The sequence below is a fragment of the Arvicola amphibius genome, chromosome 2 (assembly GCF_903992535.2).
Source record: "Arvicola amphibius chromosome 2, mArvAmp1.2, whole genome shotgun sequence".
In the NCBI taxonomy this organism is placed as follows: domain Eukaryota; kingdom Metazoa; phylum Chordata; class Mammalia; order Rodentia; family Cricetidae; genus Arvicola; species Arvicola amphibius.
The window spans coordinates 132,895,117-132,910,535 of record NC_052048.2 but is presented as its reverse complement, the minus strand read 5'-3'; the positions used below and the strand labels follow the sequence as shown (position 1 = coordinate 132,910,535).

The 15,419-nt window shown below is 44.9% G+C and overlaps 1 protein-coding gene across 5 annotated transcripts in view; it reads right to left on the bottom strand.

The window, feature by feature from the left end:
• Dtnb (dystrobrevin beta) overlaps positions 1 to 15,419 on the bottom strand; it is a 195,196-nt gene that overhangs the window by 39,930 nt on the left and 139,847 nt on the right. For 3 of the 5 annotated variants that reach the window (XR_005284272.1, XM_038318843.1, XM_038318842.1), the window contains exons 11-12: positions 7,701 to 7,790; positions 5,310 to 5,397 (exon numbers count right to left, since the gene is read on the bottom strand). Coding sequence is in view for 2 of the 5 variants with exons in the window: in XM_038318843.1 (XP_038174771.1) it covers positions 5,310 to 5,397; positions 7,701 to 7,790 (178 nt within the window). In the remaining 3 variants the exon portion in view is untranslated. The remainder of the gene's footprint in view (positions 1 to 5,309; positions 5,398 to 7,700; positions 7,791 to 15,419) is intronic. The other 2 variants (XR_005284273.1, XR_005284274.1) reach the window with 1 other exon arrangement.

Sequence of the window (15,419 nt, the reverse complement as noted above, 5' to 3'; positions counted from 1 at the left end):
TGCCTCTCCTCAGAGAGACTCGATGAAGCTCCAGCCCAAGATGGACATACGCTAGAAACTTCCTGGTAAGGCACCACTTCGTGGTGCTACACAGATTATTAGATATGGGTTAATCAAGATGTGAGTAAGAGGCTGAAACTAATGGATCAGGCAGTGTTTAAAAGAATACAGTTTCTGTGTAATTATTTTGGGGCATAAGCTAGTCAGGAGGCCGAAAGCAGGGCGGCAGGAATGCAGCCCACAGCTCCCCACTACAGTTGGTCTGCAACAGGTGAAAAAAAGACATACTTAGGTTCCTGCACGCAGAGTGTATACTGGCTCTCAAACACACACACAAATATATATTTCCAAGTTGTCAGATATTTTACTATGCAGACAACATTTGAAGTGCTCAAGCAGTCAGAACTCAGTTTCTGAAACAGACAGAACTCTAGCCTCTTACAATGTTTCCTATATGCTTGTGGCTTTTTTTTTTTTTAGATTATTTTTTTTTATGTGTATGAGAGGTTTTGCCTACATGTATGTCTATGTACCACATGTGTGGCAGTTGGAGGTCAGAAGGGGGAGTCAGGTCCCCTGGAACCTGCCATATGGGTGCTGGGAAGCAAATCTAGGTTCTCTGAAAGAGTGATCCAGTGCTCTTAACCACTGAGCCATTTCTCCAGTACTCCCACCTTTTCTTCTCTCTCTGTGTCTCTGTCTCTGTCTCTCTCTCTGCCAAAGCTGATGACAGGTGTTCAGTCTCTGGGACCCGCATGGGGAAAGAAGAAACTGAATCTTGCAAGTACTTCTTTGGCTGCTATACCTCACCCAAATAAACAAACAAAACAATTTTCAAAAGCAAATCAATTTAAATCCCAGCACTTGGGAGGTAAAAGTAGGAGGATTATGAATTCAAGGTCAGTCCCGGCTCCATATCAAGTCTGAGGCCAATCTGGGGTACATGAGACACTGTCTCAAAAAAACCCAACCCAAACAAACAACACCCCTCCCCCCCCCCCCCACACACAATTTACTTAGCACTGAATACCAGAAACACTAGTGATATGTTTGTTAAAACACCAATGCTGGCCAGGTGGTAGTGGTGCACACCTTTAATCCCAGCACTCTAGAGGCAGAGGCAGGTGAATCTCTGAGTTCAAGGCCAGCCTGATGTACAAAAGCTACTTCCAGGACAGGTTCCAAAGCTACAGAGAAACCCTGTCTCAAAAAATGAACGCTGTAAAGGCACAAGGAGATCTTTACTACACACGGGGTCATGAAGACCTATATTCACTTTCAAGTCTAGTGGGGATCTCCAAGGTGACTCAAGGTGCCTGTCTTCTCATTTGTAAATCATATCAGGAACCTCATCTCCTAAAGTTGCCTTGAGGACTAGGTAAAACATCCAGGCCAGAGGCTGGAGAGATGGCTCAGTAGTTCAGAACACTTGCTGCTCTGCCAGAGGGCTGAAGTTCAGCATCCACAATTGGGCAGCTCCTACCCAGTAATTCAAGCTCCAGGAGATTCTGATGTCTGCATTAAGTGCGCGCGCGCGCGCGCGCGCGCGCACACACACACAAACACACACACACAAACACGCTACGCACGCTCACTCGCGCAGACACAAATCAGGAACTACAGATAACCCAGTTCCAGCCTAGACTGGACTGTGTGGAGTGGGGGAGGCAAACTTTAATAATGGAGAATGAGGAGTGGGATCCACTTAGGTTGCACGCCCTCTAATCCTAGGAAAGACAGTGCTTCTCATACATGAGCATCCTCTCAGGTTCAAGAGTCTCAGAGGGCTACAGCACCTTACGGAGGTGGAGACACATCTGCCAGATACAGGGTAAGAAACAAGATCCCTTTGGTTGAACTGGGCAAATACTACCCATAGGCAAGTAGGCAGTCAGCCAGATATAGCCTAGCATGCATTTCTGCAGTCTCCTAAAAAAGAGACCAGTGGCTTTGACCTTTATGAAGCTGACAGGATGAGTCCAACGAGAGGTCCCTGAAAGCCACTACACTGTGTACCCTGGGCAGTCTGCCCACAATCCTACCTCCTAGAGGATAACTGGAGGGTTATGGGTTATTAACCTCTCCCCAGAATCCAATAATGCTGTTTAAGACCGTGTTTCCCAGGCTGGCTGTAAATCAGAAGACAGCGAATTTTCTTCCTTCCGTTTTTTTTTCTTCAGTAAAGACAGATGGGCTCTAAACCCAGAGGTTCTCCTTCAGTTGGTCAGAGACAAAGCCTACACATTTTAAAGTGCTTCACGTATGACCACATTATGCGGCCAGGTTTTACAATGACTGTTAGTGGGGGTTGAAGTCATTACGCGTATGCAAAATCCAGCTTAGATACTGTTGATACCTAAAGTATGAGAAGACCAAGGATGCTCCTAAGATAGTGTATACCTCGAGCAACCGTGACAATGAGTAGGGAAAGCCTCTCAGAAATGTTTACCCATAACCCTCCAGTTATCCTCTAGGAGGTGGGATTGTGGGCAGGTAGAATGACAATGGGTGATGCTTTCCCGGCCCTTTCACCTCTTCCGTAATGGGCCTGATGATTTCTTTTTCGTGAGACAACCCTCAAAGTAAACGCTCAGCTGGCACCCAGGGCTGGGTAAGTGACAGAATGAAGACTCTGCTGTGACTGTTACAGGCTCTTCCGGTTATTTTTTTTTTAAGAGTCTTAAGCATTCTAGGAAAACAAATGAGTTCTCCTGGCACATCTGAGACACCCATAGTGCCTTTCTTCAGGTGACAGCCTGAGGGTCTGTTAGGCACCCACGCTGAAGCTGCCCAGTGCCTGCTGCTGGGGCAGCGCTGCACAGGGTGAGTGCCGCCTTCACCAGTGATTGACCGGCCTCTCTCGGTGGAAGAAGGTCTTTAAGCAAAATCAATACGAAGCCTATCTGCCAGACCATAAACAAACTCTTCAGAGCATTACACCCACTTTATGCAAAGCACTTGTATCAGGGTGAGATTAGAGGATTAGGGGTTTTGTGTCAGGCAGAAATCTGGTGAAGAAGAATCCTTGAGAGTCCTGATGTTTAGCAGATAACCATACTTGGCGAAATAAACTAAGATGAAAGGGACCCTTTGAGCACTTGACCTCCAGCTCATCCCAGCTGTGACAGCTTTCTGGACAATTCAACACCAGGCGCTGGTTGTAAGCATCCTTATCTGGGTTCAAGGTGAAGGAGACGGGGCCTCAGGGTGAAAAGGCTTTGCCTCTTTTTTGCAGTGCTTTAAAGCGCTGTGTGAGGTCAACAGGGCTATCTGAAAGCATGAAGCACGCGATAGAATTCAGCCACAACGTAGCCCATCTCGACTCACTGCTGCTTGGATCTTAATTTTTAAAATTACTTGACCAGCTGTGACCCAGGGCATGTGTAAGGTTTGCCCACCTCTTCCACATTGTTCTGCACTGTTCCTAGATTGCTCTTCCTTTACGCTGTTTGTTCCATTCCACCAACCTTTAGAGTTGCAATATTGGAGTCAGATACATGACCTGACATTAGATTCTCATGAAAACAAAACAAAAAAAGGGATTATTTTGGGGAGAAGAGCCACACCAGAATCGTCATTAGCAGCTCTGGCAGACAAGTCCACACACACCCCCCACCCCCCCCACCCCCCGCGTGAAGAAGGAAGTCTACCTGAGCACACACCGTCAAATCTGATTTCCTCGCTTCTCTCCAGCACCAGTCTCCAAGCCCCGCCACTTCCACCCCCAGCCTTTACAAAGGCTGAAATAATGCTGGGAATGCCTGGTTCTTTTTACCTGGTAGTGTCTGAGAGTCCGTGGTTTGGGCTCCAGTTCATCTTTCCTTTCAACTCATTCTAGAACCCTAACTTTCAATAGTTAAATTACCAGTGTTTGAGAGATAAAAAATGGCATCCCCCCCCCCCCCCACACACCCAGTTTAGCCACTAACAGACTGCAACTTTGGCTGTTTATCTCTCAGGCCACAGGAAACAGACTATTTTGAATAATCAATTAGTTAAGATATGCAAAGCACTTAGGATAATGACCACCACCTCGGGGTCGTGCAGTAAGTGTGAGTCATTAGCACTACTCTTGTGTGCAGTGTACTGTGACCTTTCCAAGCCCCTAGGTGTTTCTCCTTTCTCCTTTTAAGTAGTAATTTTCAGTGCAGTAACGACTCTCAATTGTTTTTCCCTCTAAGGAATATTCTTAAGTTTTGTCAAAAACATCAGCAACTTAGAGGATGTACTTTATCTTTGAATAAAAGCTTTCCCCCACCATTTATGAAAGTTTATCGCATTGTTGCTGTAGAGAAATTACCAACCCTTTGTAAACAACATGTTCTCTCTCTCTCTCTCTCTCTCTCTCTCTCTCTCTCTCTGTATTAGCCTTTGCACATTCCCCCCGCATCCTTTAAGCACAATATATTCAACAGTAAAACCATCAGGGCATAGAGTTTTCTTTGTGGGAAATTAATTATGAATTCAATTTCTTTAACAAACACTTAACAGAATTTTTTTGCTAATTTTCTTTTTTTTTTTTTTTTTTTTTTTTTGGTTTTTTTCGAGACAGGGTTTCCCTGCAGCTTTAGAGCCTGTCCTGGAACTAGCTCTTGTAGACCAGGCTGGTCTTGAACTCACAGAGATCCGCCTGCCTCTGCCTCCCGAGTGCTGGGATTAAAGGCGTGCGCCACCACCGCCCGGCTTTGCTAATTTTCATGTCATTTTCTTGTGTGTCTTTTAAGAAATATGCACATTGCACCTGCATTAACCTTTTTTTTTTTTTTTGTAGTTTTTTGAGACAGGGTTCTACTGTGCAGCCCTGGCTGGCCTAGAACTTGCTTTGTAGTCCAGGCTGGCTTCAAACTCACAGAGATTTACTCACCACTGCTTCCTAAGTGCTGGGATTAAAGGCATTCACTACCACATCTGGCTGGGTTATTAATTTTATTGAAGATACTATTTCCTCTCATACTTTCAATTTCTGTAAGCTCTGTAGTGATGTCCCTTCTCTCATTCCTGGCATTGGTAATTTTTATCGCTTCTCCTTTTCCCTTGATCAGTATTGTTAGGAGCTTACACTAAATGTATCGATACTTTGGAATCACTGAATTCTGTTTGAATTTTTTTCTTCTTGATCTGTATTTCAAAAAGAACATTATGGATAAAATTAAAGCCTCCTTCATTCTCTTACTACACATCTCCTTCTATTCCCCAGCATCCCCCTCTTGTGAGTATCACAATGACTATTCTCCTAAGGAATGTGTATATTCAATGTATTCAAACAATGCTGCACTCTGGCACTCTCCTGGGAGCCTCCACTCACTCACCATGTTGCCTGCCTCTGCAGCCAGTCGGGCAGCATAACGTGCTATAAGCCGATGCTCCTCATCCAGCCGGCTAGGACTGTCCAGGACACTGCCAAGGAGATAAAATCCAACAGGTGTCTATTAGCCATCTCTAATTCTTGTTCTGTTCTTCAAGGAGAAAGGCTTATAACTAAGAATGATAATTATTAGTAGACGTCTGTGTCACAGATGCTAAATCTTCCCAGACAAAAGGATTCAGGCAAATAATGGGGCTGCACATACCATCCCCGTGCATCCACATCGGCAAAGGGGCAATTTCTTTCTAAATGAAGGGCTAAGAAAAGACATCCTGCAAAAATCCGAGATAGGGATTACTAACCAAATGTTTGGGAAAAGTAACTTTATAGATCCAGGTCTTGAACTAAAAAGAAACTTAAGAAAACTATGTGATCATAAAAAAACAGAGGGCTGAGAAAATACTTAACATTGGCTGAAGGAAAAAGAATCCCAGCCAGGGCTGGCCAGGAAGACTGTCTAGTTGGAAAGACGTCCCCTTTACACCCTTTCTCCTGCTGTACAATGCTCATTTCACACACGGGGCCAGTCTGAAGTGAACCGGTCATCTTCCTCTTCCACCTCTCTCCTCTCATCTCTTTATGGAGGTGGTGAGTTATTTCTGTATTGCCCACACTTAGCTCCCAATTCTCCTGCCCAAGTCTCCCCAGAGCAGGGATTACAAGTGTGTGCCATTGTGTCCTGCCTCATCCATTACTGTAACAATGTAAGAACCCATGCAGGTGAGGTACCAGATATGGTACCTGATAAAAGAAAATCAGCTCTACAAGTATAAGCTTCTTCGTTTTCTTTTCTTTCTTTCTCTCTTTCTTTCTTTTCTTTTTCTTTTTTTCTTTTTTCTTTTCTTTTTTTTTTTTTTTTTTTGAGTCAGGCTCTGATTCTTTAGCCCAGGCTGTCCTTGAACTCACTGTAACCCTCCTTGCCTCTGCCTCCTGAGTGCTGGGATTACAGGCGTGAACCACCACGCCTACTAAGAAGCTTTAGTGAAACAGAAATGGATGATGACTTGACCAGAGCAATGTGAGATGTTAAGGCAAAAGAATCATATAAGTTGTGCCTGGACCCCAAAATGAGTTCAAGGGCAGCCTGGGTAATTTGTTCCCGAATAAAAAGTAAAAAGAGGCCTAGGGATATTTCTCAGTGGTCATGTACTTGCCTACCATTTGTGAAGCCCCCAAGTCAATCCTTAGTGCCACAAAACAAAACAATTATTGGTTTATTTGTCTGATCCAATTGACTTACAGTTTCAGAATCAGCCAAGAACTTTACGATTCCTTCAAAGCAGCATGGGGCTCATTTCCTTAGACCGTGGACCAGAGAGGATGCAGTACTCACCCAGCCTCTTGCTCTTTCTGAACCAATGGTCACCAATCCTTGCTCAGGGACTTGAGGATGCTAGCTAGACCTACCCTAAACTCAGGGGCGGTCTCTGCAGTATTCTGCTACTGTATACTGCTACTGCCACAGATGCTTTCAACCACCCGGGGCAACTGCCTTTACTGACAGAACGCTACTTACCCTGCCTGAGATAAACACTTCGTTCTCAGAGATCAAGAGACTGGGACAAGAACACAGACACCATCTGGTGCTCAGGGAGATTCTCTGACAGAGTATGCAATTATCAGCTCCTTTCTCCCCGCGACAGGAGAAGTCCCTCAAACCCACCTGGGAGTCTGTAGGACCTGATTGCTCCCCCAAGCCTTTAAGGAGAGCGAATGCTCCTAAATAAAGCTGTTGCTTATCATACTGGTAATTGGTATGGTATAAAAGGCGACAGTTAAAATAGTCCTTTCCACTTGTGTGTGTTTTTACTTTATTCGTCTTTTGTGTAATGCATGTGCATGCATGTGTGTTGGCAGTCTACCACAGCACGGCAGTGGAGGCTGGAGGACCACTTTTAGGATCTGGTTCTTTCCTTGTACCACCTGCGTTAGTTATCAAGTTCACTGCCAGGGGCATCTCACTGCCCCAAACAGTACTTTCGTAGAACACTGTCCTCAGTGACAACTGCTGAAGAAGAGGACATAAAACCACGTCTCCTTTGAGAATGTTCCAGTTTGGAACTGACTCCCCAGTGTAACCAGCAGGGACTGTGCCTTTCTGTAGAGGAGACTTTCTAAGTAACTCCATGCTGAGGTGAGTGCCAGGCTTGGCCAGGCTCCTTCTCTTATGGAAGCCAATGCTTTGGCAATTAACTCTGCCAATCACAGCTGGCAGCTGTTCAATCACACCACACATGCAGAGCTTCTCCTGCTGGCAACCCCAGGAACCAGCTCTCACCCCCTCCCTCAGAGCAGCCTTGGCTGCGCTCCCGGTGCTGCTGCTCTACCAACTAACCGTGTGCAGTGCTGCAGACGGGCCACATAGGAGGCTATCAGCGCATGCTCATCGGCCAAGAGATTGGGCATGTCCTGGCTATACTGTAACCTGGGAACGGTGGAAGCAGAGACAGCAAGCATGGCAGGTACAGAGGGAGAAATGAACATGGATTAACACCAGTAAACTTAAAAGTAGAAGAAACAAACAAATCACGATAAAGAAAACAATAAAACCACAATGCATAATGGAATATGGTGTTAGGTCATGGAGATCTGCCCCACTACTACACAGCAGTCTTTTCTGTTTCTGATTTGGCTGACCGAAAGATGTCTTGAAGGGAGAACCCTGCTCCCCAGTTCTGCCCAGTTACCTTTCTCCTTAGTTACCTTTCTTCTGTACTAAGGTGACTAAGCACCAGGTTTAATCATAATTAGATCTCAGGCAATCTTTTACCCAGGGAACCCCTGTCTATGTACCTGTGAGATAGTGAGATGTCTCACAGAATCTCAATGTTACTACACCTAATAATTTTGAGAGTGCCCTAATGTCTGAAACCCCCTTGAAAAATTTTCAGATCTTACAAAATGTCCTTTTCAGTTAAAAAACAAAAAACAAAAAAGAACATCATTCAAAGTAGGTTTGCACTACATTTAGTTGATATGTCTCTTTCTTGTCTGTGTTTGATTGACATTTATATGTTTTGAATCCAGAATAGTTTTCTCTTTCCCCTGCTTCTTTAGTATGTTTGTGAACAAGTCAAGATACCTTGTGGAATATTCCACATTCTTGGTTTCATTGGCTGTTTTCTGTAGGGTTTGTTTTTCTAGTCTCTGTAATTACATCTAGATGATTAAGTTTTTATTCATTTGTTGTTCTTCAGCAACATTCAAGATGACCTCTATCACAGACTTATGAATGATGTTATTGGCCATACTGCTCCGTTGTCACCTACCCCCTACATCAACCTTTCATTTTGTTTCTCTCTCTCTCTCTCTCTCTCTCTGTGTGTGTGTGTGTGTGTGTGTGTGTGTGTGTATAAAGGTCTGACTATGTAGCCCTGACTTTCCTAGAACTCAATACATAGACTAAACTGGCCTTGAACTCAGAGATCCACCTGCCTCTGCCTCCCGAGTGCTGGAATTACAAGTGTGCGCTACCAAACCTGAATGTTTCTAGCATTTAAAAAATATTTCTATTTTTAATTATGTGTAAGTGTGTACTTGTGTAAGCATGAATTTGTGTGCATCAGTGTGTTGCCTTGGAGGCTGAAAGAGGGTACTGAATCTCCTGGAGCTGGAGTTACAGGCAATTGTTAGCTGACCAATGTGGGCTAGTTGGTCTATAAATCCCCAGGGGATTCTTCTGTCTTCTTCTGTCTCTGCCTCTGATCATGGAGTAGATGTGCTGGGATTACAAATATGCACCATTCTATCTGGCTTCTTCATGGATCCCAGGGATGCTTGCACAGCAAGTACTTTTGCCTATTGAGCCATCTTTTTGGCCCTGAATTTCTTCTCTCTCTCTTTTCTTAAGGCACAAGGGTGCCATGGCGAGTGTGGAGGTCACAGGTCAACTTAGTGACATTGGTTCTCTCCTCTCACCATGTGGGTTCTGAGGATGGAACTCAAGTCCTCAGGCTTGGCCGCAAGCACCTTGACTCACTGAGCCATCTTAGCAGCCACGAGTAATAATTTTGCAGTATAACCAAATGGTAACAAAATGCTGTGCAGAAAGTAGATTGTGAAATGGATGCAGAGTTTTAGATTTTTAGGTTAGATGGCGACATTATGACAAACTTTAACACAATGAGGTCAGTCTTGCAACTCTTCAGTTTCTATTCAAAGTGCTGACATTCAGGGGACTGACCTCCAAAGAAGGCTAAAAGCATCAAGTGACCTCTAATGCTCTGGTGGACCATTATTCTCTAATACTGTCTGCCTGAGTGGAAGCCGTCCTCCCAATTACTAAGGACCAGCTGCTCTGATGAAAATGTCTATTGTACTCTCGGTTTGAAGGCGCTCAAACACTCAGCCATACCCCTCTGTCCCATTACCAGGCCCATGGGCGTGCTGAAGTGAAGTAATAAGAGTCATCTCTATATTTGAGATTCTAAATAATTTCACAGGGGTCAAATTTTGTACCTTTGATTTCCCCCCTTGCAATAATCAGAAGATACTATTAACAAAACAGATGTGAAGGCCTCCAAAACCTGCTGTAATTGGAGGTCATTATCTCCTGTGCTGAATTCAATAATGAACGACGACAGACTGATTTCCACAGTGCTGTTTCTGGGCTGATACTGCAGAGTCTGATAGGAGGAGCAGTCTGTCTTCAGAAATACACTTTATCGCTTCAGCATCCTGCTCCAAATTCATGAAGTTAAAGAGCCCGCTTTTCTCAAAATGCCAGAGAGTGAGGATCTTAGGCTTTGGAGGCCATGGGATTTTTGCTAGAACTGTTTGGCTGCCGCCAAGGAGGAAGCAGCCACAGACAACATGCAGTCAAACAGACATGGCTGTGTGGCAACAAAGCTTTACTTATAAAACCAGGCTGCTACCTGCAGGGTGCAGCTCGCAGTTTATATGGCGGCTGAAAAGCAGTCTGAGGCCAGACACATCTCACTCATTATGCCAACACCTCTGCAGGGCTCGGGAGTTTTTGTTTCAAATTTGGGTCAATATTAGCAACCAAAGAAGCCTAGAGCCACGCTGACTGGTTAGACTAGCATGTTTAAACCTACTTTCACTCTGGATATGTTCCAGAGTCCCCAGGCCCTAGGACATTATGATGTGGGTGAGAGACTAAGGACAGTAGTCACACTCTTCCATGGTGACACAATCCAGGGAAGAGAAGCTTCCCGACCGCATCACTCTGACGGCTTGCTGGAGCAGAGCAGAAAATCGCTTATTGGAGCTACTATTCACTGAGACTAGGTGCTGAGGAGGAACAGGTTCGAGAGGGAAGGTTAGCTCGGGTACACACATAGGGAGTTTGAGATATTTCTGAGTAGAACTCAGGAAAAATAATGATGTGGTTGGGAATTAAGACGTGGATTCACTAACGGGAGCATCAGGATGAGCAAAGCAGAGACCCGAAGAACCCCAGAACACCAGGGACAGGAGAACCACAGGGACTTAGAGCCTGGGGCAGGAAGGGAGAAATAGACCAAACTCTAGTTATACTATATACTAGATATAGTTATATCTAGCATATAAGAAAAAATGAAATGCTTCTGAAATCTTGTTGTTTACAAGTCTAGGAAGGGAAAAGACTGTCTGGTCAGATGGAACAAGGCACTGAAAAGAAGGCGCGCCATGCAGCTCTATTAGCAGTGCAATCTAATAAGACCAGTCAGTGAAACCAGCTGATTCCAACAGCAAATCAGAAGATTCAGAGAAATGTTAGCATTTTGTTACAGCAGGAGAAACCTGGACCCTGTCAAAGGGGCTGGAAGCCATCCAGGGAGAGTCTAATTAAAACATAAACACCCAGGGGCTGGGGGGGGATGACTCTGCAGTTAAGAACATCTGCTGCTTTTGCAGAGGACCTGCGTCCAGTCCCTCGCACTCACACAGGGGCTTACAGCATTTCTGTAACCCCAGTTCTGGTACACTTGACACAATCGTCTCCTCTGCAGGCATTAGGCACATGTGTGGTTTACACACATGTTGGCAAAACACTCATACATGCAAAATTAAAAAAGGAAACAGAAAAACTCATACCAAATATCCAGAATACCCAAAGACTTCAACTGGAAAGCCCCCTAGAAATGGGGACAGGATAGGGATACAAGGCAGTAGCTATAGATCACCCCTGGACAAGGGACAACCCTCTATGGCAAAATGTATAATAAGCACATTCATCAGCGTCAGCCAACAGTCGTTTCCAGATGCTGAGACTCCAAGCTCTATAAGGCAAAAAATGTCACTCTCGTCTATGACACTTTAAGTAGTCCTGTGGGCAAATCAAGCTTCCTTTTTCCTGTCACTGCATCAGTGTGGGAGAGCTGATGTCTCCATCTGGATTATCTTTTTCTTTCAGATTCATTTTTATTTTGTGCAGAGAGAGTGTATAAGGTACATGCGCATGTGTGTAGATACACATACCTGCAGCATGTGTGTGTGTACATGTGTGTGAGTTGGTACACATAGCTGCGGTATGCGTGTGTGCATGTGTACACGTGTGTGTGGGGTACACATACCTGCGCTGTGCGTGTGTGCATGTGGAGGCTGCAGGAAGCTGTCTGGTGTCTTGCCCTACTAGTCTCTATTTTCTGCCTTATTCCTTTGAGACAGTCTCCTACTGAAAGCTGGTAGCCCAATTGATCCTCCTGTATTCACCCCAGTCACCAACAGCACTGGAGTTACACACAGTCACACCTGGATTTTAAACGTGGCTGCTAGGATCCTAACTTGGGTCCTCATGCTGTATAGCAAGGGCTGCTACACACCAAGCCATCTCCCCTACCTTGATCTCTTCTTAAAGGACCAAACATGTAGAAAGGCGAAAGGAGTTAGAGAAAGAAATGTTGATTCACTGCCTCTGGGTCCTTACTGCAATACAAGCTAAAGAGGAAAAATGATGCTGTCCAATAAGAACCCGCAGAGAAAGACAGGGGCCAGATGCTGTCCAATAAGAACCCGTGGAGAAAGACAGGGGCCAGATGACCTGTCAGATCCTCTGTAAGTCGTCTGCACCAGCCAGGTGACAGAGGATGACTTCTCAGAGTCCAGTCGACACCATTCACCTTCACTGATGAAATGGTGAGGTGCTGTTATCTCAGACAGCCTGCCAAACAACTTTACCTCACACTGACCACGACGGAAACAGTTGTAAATGAAGATCACAACAAAAGAAAAAGAAGCAAAAACGTATCTACTTTCTTTTCCATATGAATTAGCCATAAGCAGGTTTTTACCCACTAATTAATTAAAATGAAATTAAAGTCATCTCCTATGTCATATTAGCCATATTTTAAGTTCTTAAAAGCCACATGTGACTAGTGGCTGCTATACAGTTAGCATGAAGGATGGGAGTATGGCTAGCATGGGGATGGTATTATAATAAACTGGAGAAAACTTGCAACTGCAAGGCTTTTTTTTTTTTTTTTACAATGGTAACACCATCAGACTCAAGTTTCAAAAAAAAAAAAAATCCCTCTGATTGCAAAGAAATGACTAAGTTGAGGCCAAGGTGGGGAAACAAGTCCCATGAAAAGATAAATGGGACCACGGCCCTGACTCTGAATAAGCTTCACTACTAATAGAGCTAAAGCAAGCTGGGATGTTTTGATACTTTACTGTTGAAAATAATCCTAATACTCAATAGGCAGAGGCAGGTGGATCTCCGTGAGTTCGAAATCAGCCTGGTCTACAAAGCAAGTTCCAGGACAGCTAGGGCTACACAGAGAAACCCTGTCTCCGAAACACTGCCTCCCCCCCAAAGAAAATGCTAAACATCTCGGGGTAGGCACTGCAAGCCTGAGCGGGAAAAGAGGGGCTCAGCACTGCCACAGGATCCTCCTTTGGTGTGCAAAGCCAAGGAATAGCACAGATGCCTGCCCAAGAGCTGCAACCCTGAGGCCGCTCCTTAGGAGGAGACAAGGAAAAAGTGAGCACAAAGCCTACAGGGCATATAAAACCATGTAAAATGTGTGTGTGGGTGAGGTGGGGGGGACACCACTGGGAATGCAGTCAGTGTGTAGAGCACTGTATAGTATATACATGGGATGTATAGGAAGCCCTGGCTGGCTTCATACCCTAGCCCCCCATAAACTGGGCATGAAGATGCATAACTGTATTCTCAGTGCTTGGGTGGGGGAAGCAGTTCAATATCATTCCCAGATATGTAGTTTGAGGCCAGCTTGGGCCACATGAGATTATCTCAAAAAATGAAACCAACCAATGGATGAAAAAGAAATCACAGTGAGGTGGGGAGGGAGGGAGCGATCCCATGACAGTCAGTAAGAAAGGGAGGGGCAGGAAGAACACTGTGTGTGCAGCTTCTAGGGGTCTTTGCTAGCTCTAAGCATGCGCATGTCCTTTGCTGGTAGATGGGAGAATTAGGCATTAAGAACACTATGGTGTCCCACAGGCAGCTCTAACTCAACAGAAACTCACTGGCCTTTTGCCCAAGTTCCCCTGCTGTGTTTGACCACAGTTACCTTAATGAAAGCCAGGAAGGAAGCCAGGACTTTATCTTTCCTCTTTCTTGGCCGCCCAATACACAAAATCTCCAGAGCCCGTCATCCACACCCACCATCCCGGAGCCTTTTGGTTTGAATTTAACAATGAGCAGTATCCCACCCCAATTCCTTTCCCACTGTGCTGCCATGACTGTTCAGATGTGATGTTACCCTCAGTCCAACAAGAGCAGGGAAGGGCCTGTTACTAAGTTTTCAATGCTGTTTGCAATGTCTGCCAGGAAACACTAAAGTTTTCTGTTTGTGCCAGTCTGAGTTAGAATTGGTAAAAAGTCCACCTTAAATCTTAAATGGAAATGGAATCTAATCCCAACCCAGAAGAGGCTGAAAACTGGCAGACTGCCCAGGCCCAGGACGGCTTTGGGTGCCTGCCAACAATGAGGGCCCTGCCGTTTCTTCCGATAATGTGTTAATTTTTAATTACTATGCTTTTCCATCTTTCAAAAGACTGGAGAAAAAAAACATAATTCCTGTGTTGACTTGAAGGGCTTCTCATGAAGAACGCAACCAGCCAGTTGTTTCCTGAACTCTTCACCAAGTTTTGCTTTTTAATCAGACTCAATTTCCTCTTTTTATATATAGGAAGCCACTCAGTGGGCCGAGGTCACATATGTGGCTACTTTCTCGGTTAGCCAATCTCATTTTGCCTCTGTTCTCAGTTTCTCCCACATCTCTGTTGTTCTCCATCAAAAACACCAGCAGACTGTGTTTTTCACTGTTCTACTGGACTCTGTGGATGACTCAGTAAGTTCTCCCCAATCAGAAAGCCATCTTGGAGCTCCCACGGTGCAGCCCCCTTTAAACTTTCCATAGTCTGGGAAAGATTTCACACTGTGGTGCTTTCTGGTATTGAAAAACTTTTATCTCCTGTAAAGTATATGCTGAGGTAAGAAAGGTCTAAGTGATACCTTGTCCTTACCCAGGATTCCTAGCAAATGGTAGGTGTATTGACATTGTTCAAGAATCTCCCTATTGCCCCATGGAGGTCAAACCCAGGCCCCATACATGCTGGTCAAATGCGCTACCACTGAGCTGCAGCTCTACCTGTTCTCATTGTCTCTAGTCTGCTCACTCAAAACCACTCATTCATTTGCTTGGCTTCTTCTAAAATCTGATTGCTATTGCTACTTCTTATAGCTTTCTTCTCTCTTAAGTTCTGATCTATCAGTTTTGAGACAGGCACTCTCTAATGTATAGCTCTGGCTGGCCTGGAATCATCTAGGAAGAGATCTAACTGCCTCTGCCTAGCGAGCACTAGGATGGAAGGTTTGCTTCACCACATCTGGCTCTGTAGTTTTTGGTGGTGTTTCAGAAAGAACGACAAGAAGGTGTGACTTAATATACCATGTTGTCTGTCAGCTTCCGTTTCTAATCTGCAGCCATCATATTTGCAGATCTTTGTTTGTTTGTTTTTTATTTATTTTGTTTGAAACTGGCCTTGAACTTCCAGTCCTCCTGCCTTTGCCTCTTGAGTGCTAGGACAACAGGCATGTGTAGGAGGAGGGCCCAGGCATGTAGCAGCACGCTCAGTCTAT